This window comes from Falco peregrinus, chromosome 4 (genome assembly GCF_023634155.1).
Source record: "Falco peregrinus isolate bFalPer1 chromosome 4, bFalPer1.pri, whole genome shotgun sequence".
Classification (NCBI taxonomy): Eukaryota; Metazoa; Chordata; class Aves; order Falconiformes; family Falconidae; genus Falco; species Falco peregrinus.
The window spans coordinates 15,256,861-15,271,548 of NC_073724.1; the positions used below are offsets into that span (position 1 = coordinate 15,256,861).

General features: G+C 37.0%; 1 protein-coding gene across 3 annotated transcripts in view; it reads left to right on the plus strand.

Annotated features, from left to right (window-relative positions):
* The window catches only part of USP25 (ubiquitin specific peptidase 25), a 97,283-nt gene that overhangs the window by 19,354 nt on the left and 63,241 nt on the right, over positions 1–14,688 (plus strand). For 2 of the 3 annotated variants that reach the window (XM_055801954.1, XM_055801955.1), the window contains exons 2-4: positions 2,524–2,601; positions 3,681–3,825; positions 13,161–13,284. In XM_055801954.1, coding sequence (XP_055657929.1) covers positions 2,524–2,601; positions 3,681–3,825; positions 13,161–13,284 — 347 coding nt within the window. Of the gene's footprint in view, positions 1–2,523; positions 2,602–3,680; positions 3,826–13,160; positions 13,285–14,688 lie in introns of those variants that run through there. The other variant, XM_055801956.1, reaches the window with a different exon arrangement.

Genomic DNA, 14,688 nt, shown 5'->3' on the forward strand with positions numbered 1-14,688 from the left:
GCTTTGTTTTTATGTTTTGTCCTTCCCCTTCTAGGAAGGAAATTTTATCGTCATTCTTTAACTTATGTGTGATTTGAAGCTCAGTTAGAGTTTAATGGCAGCTTGTCCATGTTTACCTGAAGAGCCAGTAATGTCTGAGCCAAGTGTTTGTGACCCCAGAGCAGTTCAGGTCCCCTTAAAGGTATTTGGGACAACTGCTAATTTTCCTCTTAATTTTTGTCAGTTGTAACTAGGATGCTTATATAGTTTCTGTGTTGTTCAATTAACTATCAGTTAGAAATTTTGGAGCTGAGTGCCTTAAATCTACTTTTTTTTTAAGGCCAAGAGTTTAGGTACGTAAATTGTTGCTTGATGAGAAAGCAGCATCCCTGGGCCTGGTTCTGATCTGCTAAATGTCTATGTCCTTGGGAAGGGGACCTCAAACCACAGCTTTGCACTGCAATACTGAAATCTGTGTATAAACTACAGATGGCTAGGTTTATAAGTCACAGCTGTGCTCATAAGTTAACAGCCAATATTTTGAACTGCGAAGAGATTCTTTGTTGGTAAACTGTGTCTCTTCTGTCTTTTCCAAATCTCTGTGAACAATGAATATCCTCCAGTCAGCCTTTCCAAGTGTTGTATATATTGTGGAAGATACATAAAACCATTATAACTTGTTGTTATAATAATTGATAGTGAAACTATTTTCTGCTTTATAAACTGTCGCATTAGTAGCAAATACAAAAAGAAATCCCTTTTGCTGCCATGCACTGCCCTTGAATTGCTCCTGCTGATTTTAATGCTGTTGTAATTACTTTTCCCAAATATTCTGTTTCTATTCTTTGCTTCTTGCCAGACCCAGGGGCAGAAAAGCAACTTTACAGGGGAAACAAGTCCTGCCTTTGTACAGTGCTATGAAATGCACAGAGTAAACAAATGAGGGGGTGAGGGATGGGGATAGAGTGGGAGTTTGTTCTCCTGCTTCACTTCACTTTTCTTGTGCCAATAGCAGGGTTTTTAAAAAGAAAAGGAAGAAAAAAAAAAAAGGCAAATTGGATTGTTAGAAGCGTCCCTTAGGATCATAAATGAAGAAAAGATTGTGTATGTAATTCATAAACATCCTGAACTATACGCCTTCTATTTCAACTTATTAGGGCATGAAGTAGTGCCTGCCAGGTTAATTTCACACTGGGGAATTCAGCATTCATGCAGTTCTTAATTTCCTCCTCTATACAAAGCTGTGATAAGGAGAGAATAAGGGTATTGGAATATTTGATTCCAAATAATTAATTTTAAAAAGAAGTGTTTTAGAAGTAGCTGCAAGACAATTGTAGTTATTTATTCTTTTTAATTGAATTTGGAGCATAACAGGAGAATATTTATTTGTCACTGATAGGAAATACGCTTTTTGTCTAACAAACAAAACGCTGTACTTTACAAAATACTCTTTTATAGATGAAATTATTGTTTTGAGTTCAGGATGTGGTGGGCAGACAATAAAAAAGAAACCACTTGCAAATACCGCCAAGCTTTTCTCCTTTTCCCATCTGCCAAAAGAAAAGTGATATTTGTTAGTATGGAACAATGGTCAGCCCTCTGTTTTCATTGTCTTAATGGTTAAGATGATTTAATGTTTAACTGGAGTTCAAGGATTGTTCTAGCCTAGTGCCTGCTTTTTGCTTCTGTGATGTGCTGTCTGAGCATGAGCGGAGGGAATGTTGGATCTAAACAGGAGTGGGACCAGGCTTTTGTTAAAAAAAAAAAAAAAAAAAGCCTCAAAAATCTTATGAAGTGATTTAAGAGACCTAGAACCTTTTATTCTCCTTTAACTCCATCTGTTACTTTAAACTCAGTCATGGGTGCTGACTGGTGGTGTGATTTGGGACAGTTGGATTCAACTGGTGTTGGAAGGCAGTTAAGGTGGATTCCTAAGGTTTTGGTTTATTCTTGAGAAACTGTATTTCATGTGGACATTTTTATAATACTTCTCTTAAAATACTGAAATGATCAGTAGAGATGAATTTATTTGGTTTTGGGTTGGTATGGCTGGGAATTATGTATGTTAGGGAAATAATGGGGTGAGAATAATTGAGAGCTGAAGACATTGGTTTTGGTGGGAGTTCAGTCAGCTATTCCCCCTACTGCCTTTGAAGACCAAGCTATGGAATTTTATTTGTTCAGGAGGCTCAATTGGAGCTTCATATAGGTTGCTTAAACCCATCTTGCATAAGCTCACCCGTTGTCAATTTTTTTCTTCTTCTTTTTTTTTTTTTTTTTTTTTTTTAAAAAAAACAAACAAAAAAACCAAACAAAAAACCAAAAAAACCCCAAAACACCAGACTGTTACATTTGGGAATTAAAAGTGCCCAAGTTGCAGAAACTAAGAGAAGCTTGAATAATGAAGGTTCTACCCCTTTGTGGTGCATAAAGCTTATATATGGGGATACTTTTAATGTTTGCAGAAAAGCATATTCTTGTAAGTAATTGGTTTTGCTGTTATTTGGCTCCTACCTTATTTTGATGATCTGTTTTTGTTTTTAGCACCAGCAAACATTTTTAAATCAGCTGAGGGAGATCACTGGTATCAATGACATCCAGGTACTACAACAAGCACTGAAGGTAAGATGGATGTCTGACTTATAGCAGAACATATATATCTTAACTGCCTGTGAAAGCCATAAACCCCACCCCTTCTTACTCTTGTTTTCCCTTCCTTCCCAGCTTGAATTCTTTTTAGATTTATTTCAGGGGAAAAAAGGTAATAATGATGGCTTGTTCACTTTAGAACGAATCTCGATCGCTTCTGCTACAGACATAAAAATTAATCTGCTGTTCAAAAATGAAAAGATAGGAATGGTTTGACTTGCCTTTAACCTTTGGCTAAAGTGTTTTGAAATACCGTGGTGCTACTGCAACTGGTCAACTCCTGATGGGTTAAGTATTGTTTCTTGTCAAGATGTAGTTGAGTTTTCTATTATGCACAGGTCCTGTTCAGTATGTAGAATGAAGAACTTGAATTTGCCACTCTTTGCTAATTTGCTATTGCTTCACTGTATTTTCAACCATTGTAAATTCTTTCATAGCACAGAAGAGTTCTTTGATGCAAGTAAAGAATGGCAGGTCTCGCTGTGTTCTGTTTCCACAAATACATATATATGCGCATATATATATATAAAAATTAAAAAAAAGAAGAAGCCTTGTTTCCCTCAGGCAGAGCTTTTTAGCCATTTATACATAGTAAATGAGGATTTAGTGAATTTAAATCATATATACATATAGCTGTTTCTTCAGATTCAGCATAAATCACAACTGCCCCTCAAAAGCCAGCATTTCTTGCTTTAAAAATGAAATGGTAGATTTTCAGAAGAATTTAGCTTCTGTTAAGTCTGTGAGTGTGTGTTGGTTACGCTTGTTGAGGGATTGACTTGCACTACAAGACCTTTAATTTTTTTTCTGAAATAAATGGATTTCTACCAAAGTAAATTTTTACAATATATTTTATCTTTCTGTTGGTTAAAAATGGTGAAGTATACAGAATATGTAAAATTTGGAAACTTTCTTTTCTAATCATATTTCACCTGAAAATACAATGTGTCATTGATCTTGTAAGTTGCTTGTAACGTTGACCTTTGTTGTTAGGAAAAATTATAAAAGGGTGGTGGGACTTTCTCACTTTTTTGTTTTGTTGACGCTTAAAGGACAGCAATGGTAATCTGGAGTTGGCTGTGGCCTTCCTCACCGCAAAGAATGCCAAGGTTCCCCAGGTAGAGGAGGCAACTTACTATCAAACAGCCCTTCCTGGAAATGACAGATACATCAGCGTGGGCAGCCAGGCAGACACCAGTAGGTATTTTTTCTTTTTTTAAGTTTAATTTCAAGGCAAGGAAGCTAAAAACTTGCCTGTGAGATGACTGTTAATCTGCTGATGATTCTTACTTAACAATTTTTAGATAGATATGTATTCTTTCTTTCCTTATTTCAGTATAATTTTTATTTGAGATACCCTTAAGTATTACCTTTACATGTATGTATGGTATTGATCAGAGGATGAGTAACTGGGTTTTCAGTCTTTGGTGTTCGGTTGTGTGTGGGTTTTTTTGGTTTTTTTTTCTGTTTCCCTCCCCCATTATAGGATTTATTTTGGGGCCATGCAGTAAATAATTAAAGACAAAAGCTGGGTACGCTTCTGTCAAAATAATTGGAGAACAATCTGTGAATGTCTCTTAACACACTAAAGCTTAATATGCTTAGAAGTAGCTTCTCCCTGAAAGGGATGACTTTCCTAAACGGAGAAATGAGAGGTTAGGTGTGCATTTTATAGCAAAAGATAGGTTTATTGTATGTGAAATTAATATTAAAATTTAATTAATTTTAATCAGTTTTATTTAGTTGATACCAGAGGTCTCTCAACGTTGCAGGTTTTATTCCTTTACTTAAGTGCATAGTTATTTTTAGGGGGGGGGGGGAAGTGTGTTAAATGTGTTAAACATGTTAAATGTCTTCTGCAAATGAGTATGGGAAATAACATGAAAGAAAAAGTCAAAGGAAGTTTTGTGGTGGGATTTCTGTAAAATCTGAAGTTTCTTGATACTGTATTTACATTTCAACATTCTAAATATAGATGTGGAATATTTTAATATTCACTGATCCTTTGACTACATATGTAGTACATATATGTAGCTTTTGTTAAATGAGTAGAATTAGCTTCACCCACAGCAGGATTTTCTTTTTCCCCTTCATTTCACTGATCCTAGGGTGGCTATGGTGGCACCATTATAAAGCAGTTTAGTTACATCTCCTTGTGAGTTGTACAATTGTCTGTCTCTGGCACCTTGACATAAACATCTCTTTTAACCTTTTTTTTTTTTATAAATTAAAGATGAGTTTATTCTCAATATCTCACATTCTGAAAACTGCATTTTAATCCTTGGTATTACTAGCAACTCCATATAAAGTGCCCTGAGTGTATTATAAGTAGTTGTATTATCCTCTGAATAAGGTGTAGGAGTGGTTTGGGTTTTTTTTATTGTGGGTTTTTTTTTGTTTTTTTTCTTCTTTTCCCTCCTTTGAAAAGAAAACACGCGCAAAACTCCACATGTATTTAGTTTTCGAAGTCAGAAAATTGACATTGTTGAAATTAGTCTGTTTCCTCAAACTTACCACTGTTGTTGTAGTCTCCAGTACTGAAGATCTACTATGACAGTGGAATAGTAAGCTGGATTCTCTTGCAGTCTGTGTTTAATTAGATTTATTAGCAATCCCATTAATAGAAGTGTTTAGTTTTGGTGTCACTTACTCTGCTATGCAACCTTATTGAAGATAGGAGGTGGCAACGGATATGAGAAGGAAGAGTCAAGCCTGCAGAGTCTACATTACCTGTGGCTGATGGTCAGACTGAAAAGAGTGAGTCTTGGTTGCCTGTTTCCAAGCTGAAATTCAGGATTCTCTTCTCTTTTCTGGAAGGCTGAAGACAGACCCAGATTCTTTACAGTTATATAGTACTACAAGTCAGTAATCGAGAAGTGCCAGCTGCTGTGCAGAAAGCAGATGCTTTTTTTTTGTTGTTACGTCTTTAAAGTCTGGTCCGATCCTCACTGGTGACAAAGATGAGAGGCCTTTGCTCTTTTAGTTGTACTGAAAACATGTCATGAGATAAAGGCATCCTGGCCAACTTTTCTTCACATTGGAGGACTTAAGGGGCAAGAACTAAACACCTAAAGCAGAAAAGTCTAAACCAGTCTGATCATAGAGGCTGCCCCGCTCTGCCCCTGAGAGGTAGTGAAAGCTTCTTGCATAAACCTACAGTTCTTTCTGTTGTGATCTGCTTGCCTGTAATAATTTTGGTTATGAATTTAAAAAACGCAGTACACCTAAAATGCACAAGTTTCAGGGCCCAGTGTTAGTACATACTGCCATGTAAGGGAGAATCGTGAAAGACAGTGGGTGGGTTGAGAGAAGAGAATGCAAGGGTGGACATAGACGGAAAACATTCAGCAATGATAGCTCCAACCATCAACGCTCCCTTCTGCAGAGAACACTACTAGTGGTTCTCAGTAAATGTACTGTGTTGCTGACAGTATCTTGCCTTTCAAATTTGACTGCCTTTTGCTATCTCATCTAGGTATAATTACATGAAGATAATTATAAGTCACCCTTTACTGTTCCTTACTGCTTAACTACCTCTGTGCATTTGGAATTTACATTGTTGTAAGTCACTGAGCTTCATGGTCCCACCAAGTTAAGTCATCCAGACTGGGAGTGAGAGACAGAGATAAATACCAGAACTGTCTTTTATGCCAGAGAAAACCTCCAGCCACTTAGAAAGGCTTTTGAATGTATGCCTTACACAAAGGCATTCTGCAAGCTTGACTGATTAAGTTTCATTGAAACGGTTACTTAGTTAAGAGGTAAAAATGTATATGTGTAACTTAACAGTCTGTGATTAGCCTGGATTGTGCAGTGGCTCTTCCAAATGACAGTGGTCATTCAGCTGTTTAAGAGTTGCATCCTGTATGTTAGGAGTGATTATTCTCTTATTAGCAAATGCAGCATTTCAGCAGCTTCAAAATATTGATAAGTTTGCATAAAATTTACTCATCTTTAAAAGCAAAGGTTGACTTGCACAATCAGTGTTATTCATGATGTTTGCCTTTTTTGCCTGTTCAAAATGGCATGTGCGAGCACCTGCAAGCATAACTTTTTCACATCAAGTGATGCATGCTTTATCTGATCCCTTTGCAGAGGTGGTGTTACTCTTAGGACTATGGGTTTTTGGGTTGTGATGTTTTTTTTTTTTCCTTCCTGCAATCTGTTAGTGGGCAAAAAGTACTTAAGGATTAGGGTTGCAATGTACAAATGAACACATTTTAATCGAAGATCACTGCATATGTTCTGCTTAGTAGCATAAGTCCTAGGCAGTGCACTTAAAGCAAAATGATAGTTCAGCAATGCTTTTCAATATTTTAACTTTCTTGATTTCACTAGAAACCTTCTCTCTTTTTTTTTTTTCCTTCTCTTTTGAAGTAGTTCAGTGTGTGTTCTTCTGTGGTTGCACAACAGAACTGTTTCATTGATAAGCATATATCCATTTGCATCTTATTATTTATGAAACTTGCAGAACCGGGTTAAAGGAAGCAGCAGCATGAAGATTTATTTTAGAACTTGTATTGTCTTCAAGTGAAATAGCTGTCAAGACAAGTTCTCCCCTTCCTTTCTTTTGAAAACTCAAAACTCTTTTCATAAATACTGAAGTATTAGTCTTCACAATTGCACATTCCAAAGCCGAAACAAAAGATTTCAAGCCCTTTCATAAGGACATGGTACGATGTAACTAGAAAATGCCACATACACCAGCTTGAAGGTTGTAGACTTCATTGTTTCTGGGGACCTGCCTTTTTATATATTCCTGTCCCCAGAGTTTGAGCCTTTGCATAAGTTTCAGAACTCATTCAGTCAACTCTTCCCAATAGGGTAGACTTAACCACACCTAAATCCTCCCGAAGTGATGTTTATATAACATTTCTTAAAAACCATTCTTTTCTAGAGACTGAAAAGTTTATAGAGTGATTTATTATGGTGCTTCACTGTCCTTACTTTTAAACTCCTAATGTCTTGCCTAAATCCCTCATGCTTTAGGTTAAGTCCTTTATTCTTTGGGCTGTCCCCTGTGGAGATGGTAGTACACTTCATTCCTTTTATCTCAGATGTAAGTGTTGTATGTTCAAAGACAGTGTATCATAATGGCCCCTCAGACTTTTATCAGATCTAAACTCAACAGCTGAAATTCTTTCCAAGTCTTTGGATGTACATCCTGTACCTATTGTCAGTGTTTTTCTCTTCTGAACCTTCTCTAGTAGTTCAGCCTTTTTTGTAAACTGTGGCACTGAAAACAATAAGCAAGACTTCAGTTGAGTTCTTAAGAAAAAATGGGTGAATCTCTATAAATGTCCCTGTAGTACTTTGGCAGTATACCTTAGTGTAACACTTCAAATTTTCTTCAGTGCTGTGGTGATGTGAATTGCAGGTTGAATGTGAATTAGCTGTAGCTCCTAAACCCTTCTTTCCACAAGTCCTAGTCAGTCCTCATTCTATGCATTTTATTGTTTCTGTGAGTAAAATTTGACACTAGTTTCTTCTGTCACCTTACCTAACTCAGGTATCACTATGTGTCTTCATGACATTTCCTTCTATTTCAGGGATTATTTGTGTCATCTCCATCCAGGTTCCTGGGAGTGTCTCCAGCTTGGTGTGGTGGAGTCCCTGCTTCAAAATGTCAGGACTTTTGTACCTTGAGGTCCTCCTTTCGTGTTACATATTCACTTGTTTATTTGTTCCATGACTATGTCTCTCCTTGCCATCCCTGTCAGTGTGAGAATCATTAATTTAAGGTATTACCATCCTAGAACAGTGTAAATGCAGCTGAGATGAAGAAGTTCCTGTAAGATCGTGGTGGCCAACATTTGCTAGCTCTTTCATCAGTAGAGCTGTTTGGGTTGGCTAACTAGTTGCTGAGTAGCTGTGTATTCTTTCCTCATCCAGTTATAATGAAATTTGGCATATACAGCCATGTAAATTCCCTTAAATCTTCATGTGGGATTCTCAGGCAATCATGATGTTTAACATCACAGAATAGATGGTAGAATACATGATTTTGCATAGCTCTGATTGTAATAAACAAAGCTAATGTAGTCTCAATTTTTTGTTTTTTTTTCTTTTCTTTTTATATTGTTGGTGTGTTGAAATTGGAGCCTTGCTGCTGGATTTCCATACTTGGTACCTGTCCATGGAACCCATCAGACCTGCCCTTTCGTTTTCCTCTCCCTGTGCCAGCAGTTGCATTATTGTGGTTGTTCATTGCCTGTCCCTGGGTTCAATTGCTACTTCAGATCTGTCCCTTATGCTGAGTTTCCCCAGTTGCTTAAATTTGAAGTTCCTATTCTTTGTCTCCTCCTGGTATAAGTAACAAGTTAATAATACAGTAATTGTTTTAATGACCCAGGCCATTACCAAGTAAGAACCGTTTATTTCAATGATGATAGAAACTTCCTAAGTAAACAGATTCATAAGGTTTTTTTACAAAAGACAGAAGGTACGCGGGGATAGATAGACATAGTGTGTGCATTTACTATATATACACTAGTATATTTGTCACAAATTTCAATATACAGCTTAAAATTGATTTGTAGTATTATAAATGGTGTCAGACTCTCTGGATCTTAGGTTCCAGAAGCACACATTATTATATAATAATGTTGTAAACAGAAACTAAATTTCTTAGGAAAACAGTTGATTAGTTCTGGATGTTAATTTTACTTGAATAACCATCATGAATACAGTAAGCCAGACTGTTTTGATGAGCAGTTTCTTCATTCATAAAGAATTTTTTCAGAAGCAAACTTTTTTATTTAGTAGTCATGTCTTAATTAAGAACGTTTGCATTTTCTAAGGCTATGGGATATACAGTAAGAAGTACTTTTGTGAGTATGAGCCAGTGAGAACTAAAGTGTTCTGTGGCCTAAATCAGAGGATTATTACAAAATCGACATGTGTAAATGTAAGTTGGGTAACTATAAATTTGGAGAAGTAGCATTATTCTTACTAACTTTTATCAAATACGTCCTTCAGCCTATCACATGAAACTCGTGTGTGTCTGATAAATACTTCGAATGAAAGTCAGCTTTTTTCTTTTTGCTTCAAACTCAGACCTCGAAATCGGTTGATCAGATAGGAAACTTCAGTAGATGAGTTTCTTGAATGAATTCCACCACTAATTGCTGTAAAATAAAATCATAGGTTTGCATTTAACACTATAACATTGAAGTGAAATATGTATTTTAAAACTAGGTTAATGTTGAATTTATTATGATTGTGCGAGAAGACAAAGTGATCATACATGTGCTTGAAAATTGGATATCTTTTCACTAAAAAAAAAATAAATCCCCATGTAAGAATTCACAAAAGATGAAGCTATTTTAAAGTAAAATAAAAAAAAACCTGCATGAATTTCATGTAGTATATGTAAATTTGTGTAATCTGTAACCAACTGACAGGAGTGGAAACTATCGAGGCAAGCTGTTTTTTTGTTTTTAAAGAGGAGGTTAGACTCAGACTGTTCCCCTTCTGTTATGACTTCTATTAAGATCTCTTCATAATGCTGTGATTCAGGATTCAAGTCATAGGTGAACTGTTGCAACTTAATGAGTTACGTATCAGCTGATTTGCTGAAAAAGACCTTGGACCTGCTCCAAGTACAGCAAACATGAGATGGAATAAATTAGCTTAAACCTCCGGAATATTTTTGTTTTATGTTTGCTACAAACTAAAAGCTTGCATGGAGTAGGCTACCATGGATTAGGTGATATTTAGAAACTTACTTTTCTGACATAAGTTATGCTAGGTAAACCCTCTGTGACATAAATTGATTGCACCACTCTCATGTGGTGGTAGTATCTGGCAGCAGGTCTTCACTGTATTGTCTTTTTTTTCATGCAAATTAGGAAAAACATATATGCAAAAACATTTCAAAAGAGAATCCTTTATTGTCTGCTCCAAAACTCTTGCATGCCAAAGGAACCTGTTGTGTTGATCTGCTTTCCGAGAGAAGTGGAACCAAAAATTTGGGGTTTTAATATTAAAGTGGTGTAATCACTGGTAATGTGGATGGTAATAAACATCTGAACACATAGTGTGGTGGTATAGATGAATAAAGAACAAGGGGCTAGGGAGGTGCAATGAAGTTGAATAATTTAATGAAAGTGTGAGTTGGAGTTGACCTTGATAGATTTATTTTTTTATTATTTTTTTTTTAATTAACAGTAGGAGCTTTTGTTGACCACATAATATTCACCTAAGTTATGAGTTATTTTCTGAAGAACGGTTCCCGTATAAAGGAGCTTACCTCTTAATCTAACATTCTTCATTGCTGTATAAGAATTTCATCACTCTGACCTGGCTAGAGACTGGCTAAAGGAATAGTCTCCTTTTTGAGTGATCAGAGTAATCCCATACTTCTCCATCAGCCTGCGTGGCTGCTGGTTTGAGGCTTACTCCATCTTCAGTTGTGACCACTACGACTACTTACTGAAAAAACAGCTTGTCTCCACTGGAGATGAGTTGTTTGTGTGTGACTACCTGCAGATGGGTGGAAAATACAACCTAAGCACTGCATTTTGGAGTGGAGTAAGTAGCGTGTGTGGTCATGGGATTTTCTCATTGCTGTTGACCTTTCTAGCTTTTTTCCTGCTCTCGGGCTGTTGAACAGAGCCATGTTTGCCTGCGACCCAGGTTGTAATTTTAGCCCGAATTACATTGTTCTCAATACGGCAGCTCACATATCAAAACTCTTCTGGGTGAGGCATTTACTGGTGGTTGTTGTAATTGCTTTAGTACTTCTGAAGAAGAATTTCAGGCATCTGAGTTAAAGTATCCTTCTGATATGCTGGAAGGCCTGAGTTGACTATAAAAGACATAAGAATAAAATTCTGAAGTACTGGTTTTGTGGACATAGCATTTTTCTACACTTGCAGATCATGACAGATCGCCTAGTTTACTTTGCAGGTAATAGTGCTTCCTTTAAGGGCTCACTAAATAAAACAGAAATTCAGCCATCTTTATTTGGGGAAATAGGGCTAAGTTTAAAACTAGTTTTTTGAAGATACTGGTGTTAACAGAAAAGTTTCTTCTACAACTTCTTTTCAGTTTGAGCTGTCTCTTAGGACAAGTCACCTCATTGTCACTGTTGTAAGTTCAGGGTTTTTTATTTTGATCCGATGAGAAACGCACAGACAAATAAGCCCAGGGAAAGAAGGCAAGCTATCTCTACGGTGAGTCAGCTCATCTAGGAGAAACGTCAAAAGCTAGATGAAACTCTTTGGGTATGAGTATTGGGCTGGCCTGTGGAAGGAGAAATACAGACAACCTGCTCATCTGTCTGTGTGAGCAGTCATCAGTTTTGAATCTGTACCCCTTTCTCCCAGGTCTTTTAGCTTCTAATGTCCAAACCCAGGCTGCAGAGTAGTTCTTTTCGTAGCATGTTGATAAACTTTGGCCTTGGAGGAGGGAGCCTGAAACCAGCCAAGGCTCTGTGTGCCTGTCTGTCTAACATTGCACATAAAAGTCTCTTTTGCAGTTTCCCCTCTCTGTCTGGCTGACTTGCAAAATTAGACTTTTGGCCCTTGAAATAATGATAACCAATGACCTTGGCTTTTTGGAAGGTCTTGTGCAGTTGATGGACATTCTTGTTGGCCCTGGCTACTCAAAGCATGGCTGTGCCTGACAGGGGGATGATTTGTACTGTGGTGTGATGTGGGATAGTGAAATCTGTCCATACTCAGGAGGGGGAGTGCTGTCACTACCTGCAGGAAACAAGGAGGTTGATGGGGAGTGTTAGTATCTGATTCCTTAGATAATGGGAGCTGGAGAGGGAGGTAGGAGTAGGGTGGTTTCATTTTCATTACCCAGTCAGTAGCCCATCCAGCATTCCCCACATGTCCAAGTGTGGATCCTCATTTTGACTTCAATATTTCTTTCTTAGTTCTCCTATTGAGATGAGCTACTTCAAGTAGACAGAATTTAGATTTAAATACGTTCAGAAAAGGAATACACAGACAGAGTAGGAAAGAATTAGGTGAAGTAAAGAATTTCCCCACTTCTTATGAAACTATGTGAAAGTATTTGGCTCACCAGTGCACAGAAAAATACTTGCAGAATTTGCAGCTGCATTGGGAAAACTCTGCACGTGCTCCTCCATGAGAAGGGCAAAACAACTATGCTCGGTTGAGGTATCCTTTTTTAAAAGAGAAGGTTGTCTTTGTCACACGTTCCCTGGAAGCAACAGATAACTAGCTGAAGTAATACATTTAAGTGTATTGCTTTAAGAGGGCTTTTGGAAACCATGGATTCCTAAATTTGTCCCGTAGCTTTGTGAAACTTAAAACGTTAAGAGGAAGAAAGACTACTGCCTGCCATATCTTAGCAAGAGCAAGCTGCTGAGGTTTTTATCTGGCTTGGAAGCAGAAGGGAGTCATTAGCAGGGTTAGTGGCTGGAAGAGTGCAGGGCACAGGAGGGATGGACTGGAATGATGCTCAGCAATCCGTGTGGGCTCGCTCTCCTCTACAGTAAGACTTGCCTTTCATTCTGTTTCACTTTTAATTTTGAGAAAGATAGTTTTGCTTTTCAGATGTGATTGATCTCACTGGAGATGATAAAGATGATCTTCAGAGGGCAATTGCCTTGAGTTTGGAGGAGTCAAACAGGGCATTCAGGGAGACTGGAATAACAGATGAGGAACAAGCCATTAGCAGGTAAACAAACAACTTATATAAAGCAGAAATTAAATTAAAGAGTTGGAGATTGGCCTGTATTGCTTTTTCTTTAACTTTTAATTTAACAGAGAATAACTTGTTTACTTTCACTTGTGCTGCTGATATGCCTGGCTTCAGGATGTTGCTTTAATGTATTGTATGTTCTACACTGGAAAATAGTCTATTATATGTGGGCTAGGATTTAATAGTATGTTTCATGTTGATTTATGTGTTTAAATATTGAGGAAGTGGATGGAGATAGAGGATATATGATCCTATTTAAATAGGACCTAAAACTAAAAGTTTTTTGTGTATCAGGTAAAAAGCAATGAAAACAAAATATAATTAAGAAGCTAATAAACTTTGTCCTGTTTTTTGCAGTGTTCGCATTACAGTAACATTTTCTTATCTCTGTGCTAATGCTGAGATTGAGGGAGGGGGTAGTAATGCTATAACTAACTATACTAAGAGCAGCTGCTGTACTTTAGCTGATAAAGTATGTTATTAACCTGTTTAACAAATAGGATTTATAAGCTTTGGGTGAAGTTAACTTCTTGGTTTAAAGTTGTATTAACTTATCTTTTTCAACTTGGGCGTGATAAGAGCCTGTAAATCAACTTTTGATCAGATTTTACAGTAACTTTTTTTACAGTGTGTATTTATATGTAAATATAGATATAATTATGAAATATTTGGGATGTGATCTAAGCCTGGGTGTAGAGCTGTGTGGGAGGGATGTTGTTGGTTGTTTTTTTTTCATCTGTGGTTGGCCTTGGTCTAAGGGAGAAGGCCAGTGAATAGATCCTTGTGTTAGAAGGTTGAGTACTGCCTCCTTGAAAAATACTAATTTTAATAAAAAATATTTAGATGGGAGAGATTCAACACAATAATTATTTCCCTTGATTCACTGTATTTGACAGACTAAATGGTTTATCAGAAAAGTCCAGCTCTGAGAATATAGAGTGTTACTTTGTCCACAGTCATTTCCTTTTTCCTTTAGAAAAAGAGCTGTACTAATTGCAAGAGTAAACATACCCCTCCCTCCCCCCATTTGTGATGAAAGCAGTGTTGTTATACCAACATATATTCATGACATATTTTAGGAGAGAAATATGGGATGAGAGGGATTTATATTCTCTATTAATAATTAGAAGATTTTTAAGGGATTGGCTTTTTTCTAAGACCTCGCTGTATGCATATATACAGGATTATGGTGGAAGTTCTGTCCAGCTCTGATTCAGAAGTTCAGTTCTTGCATGCTTCTTTTTGAAGGACAGAATTGGCATTCTGTCAGAGTTGTGATTTAGGTAGGCTGTCAGCCTATTTGTGGATTTGGAAATATTTCTCCCTTTTTTTCCCCTGTTCCCCAAGTTTTGACTGCTGCTGTGCTCACTTCTTGGGAGC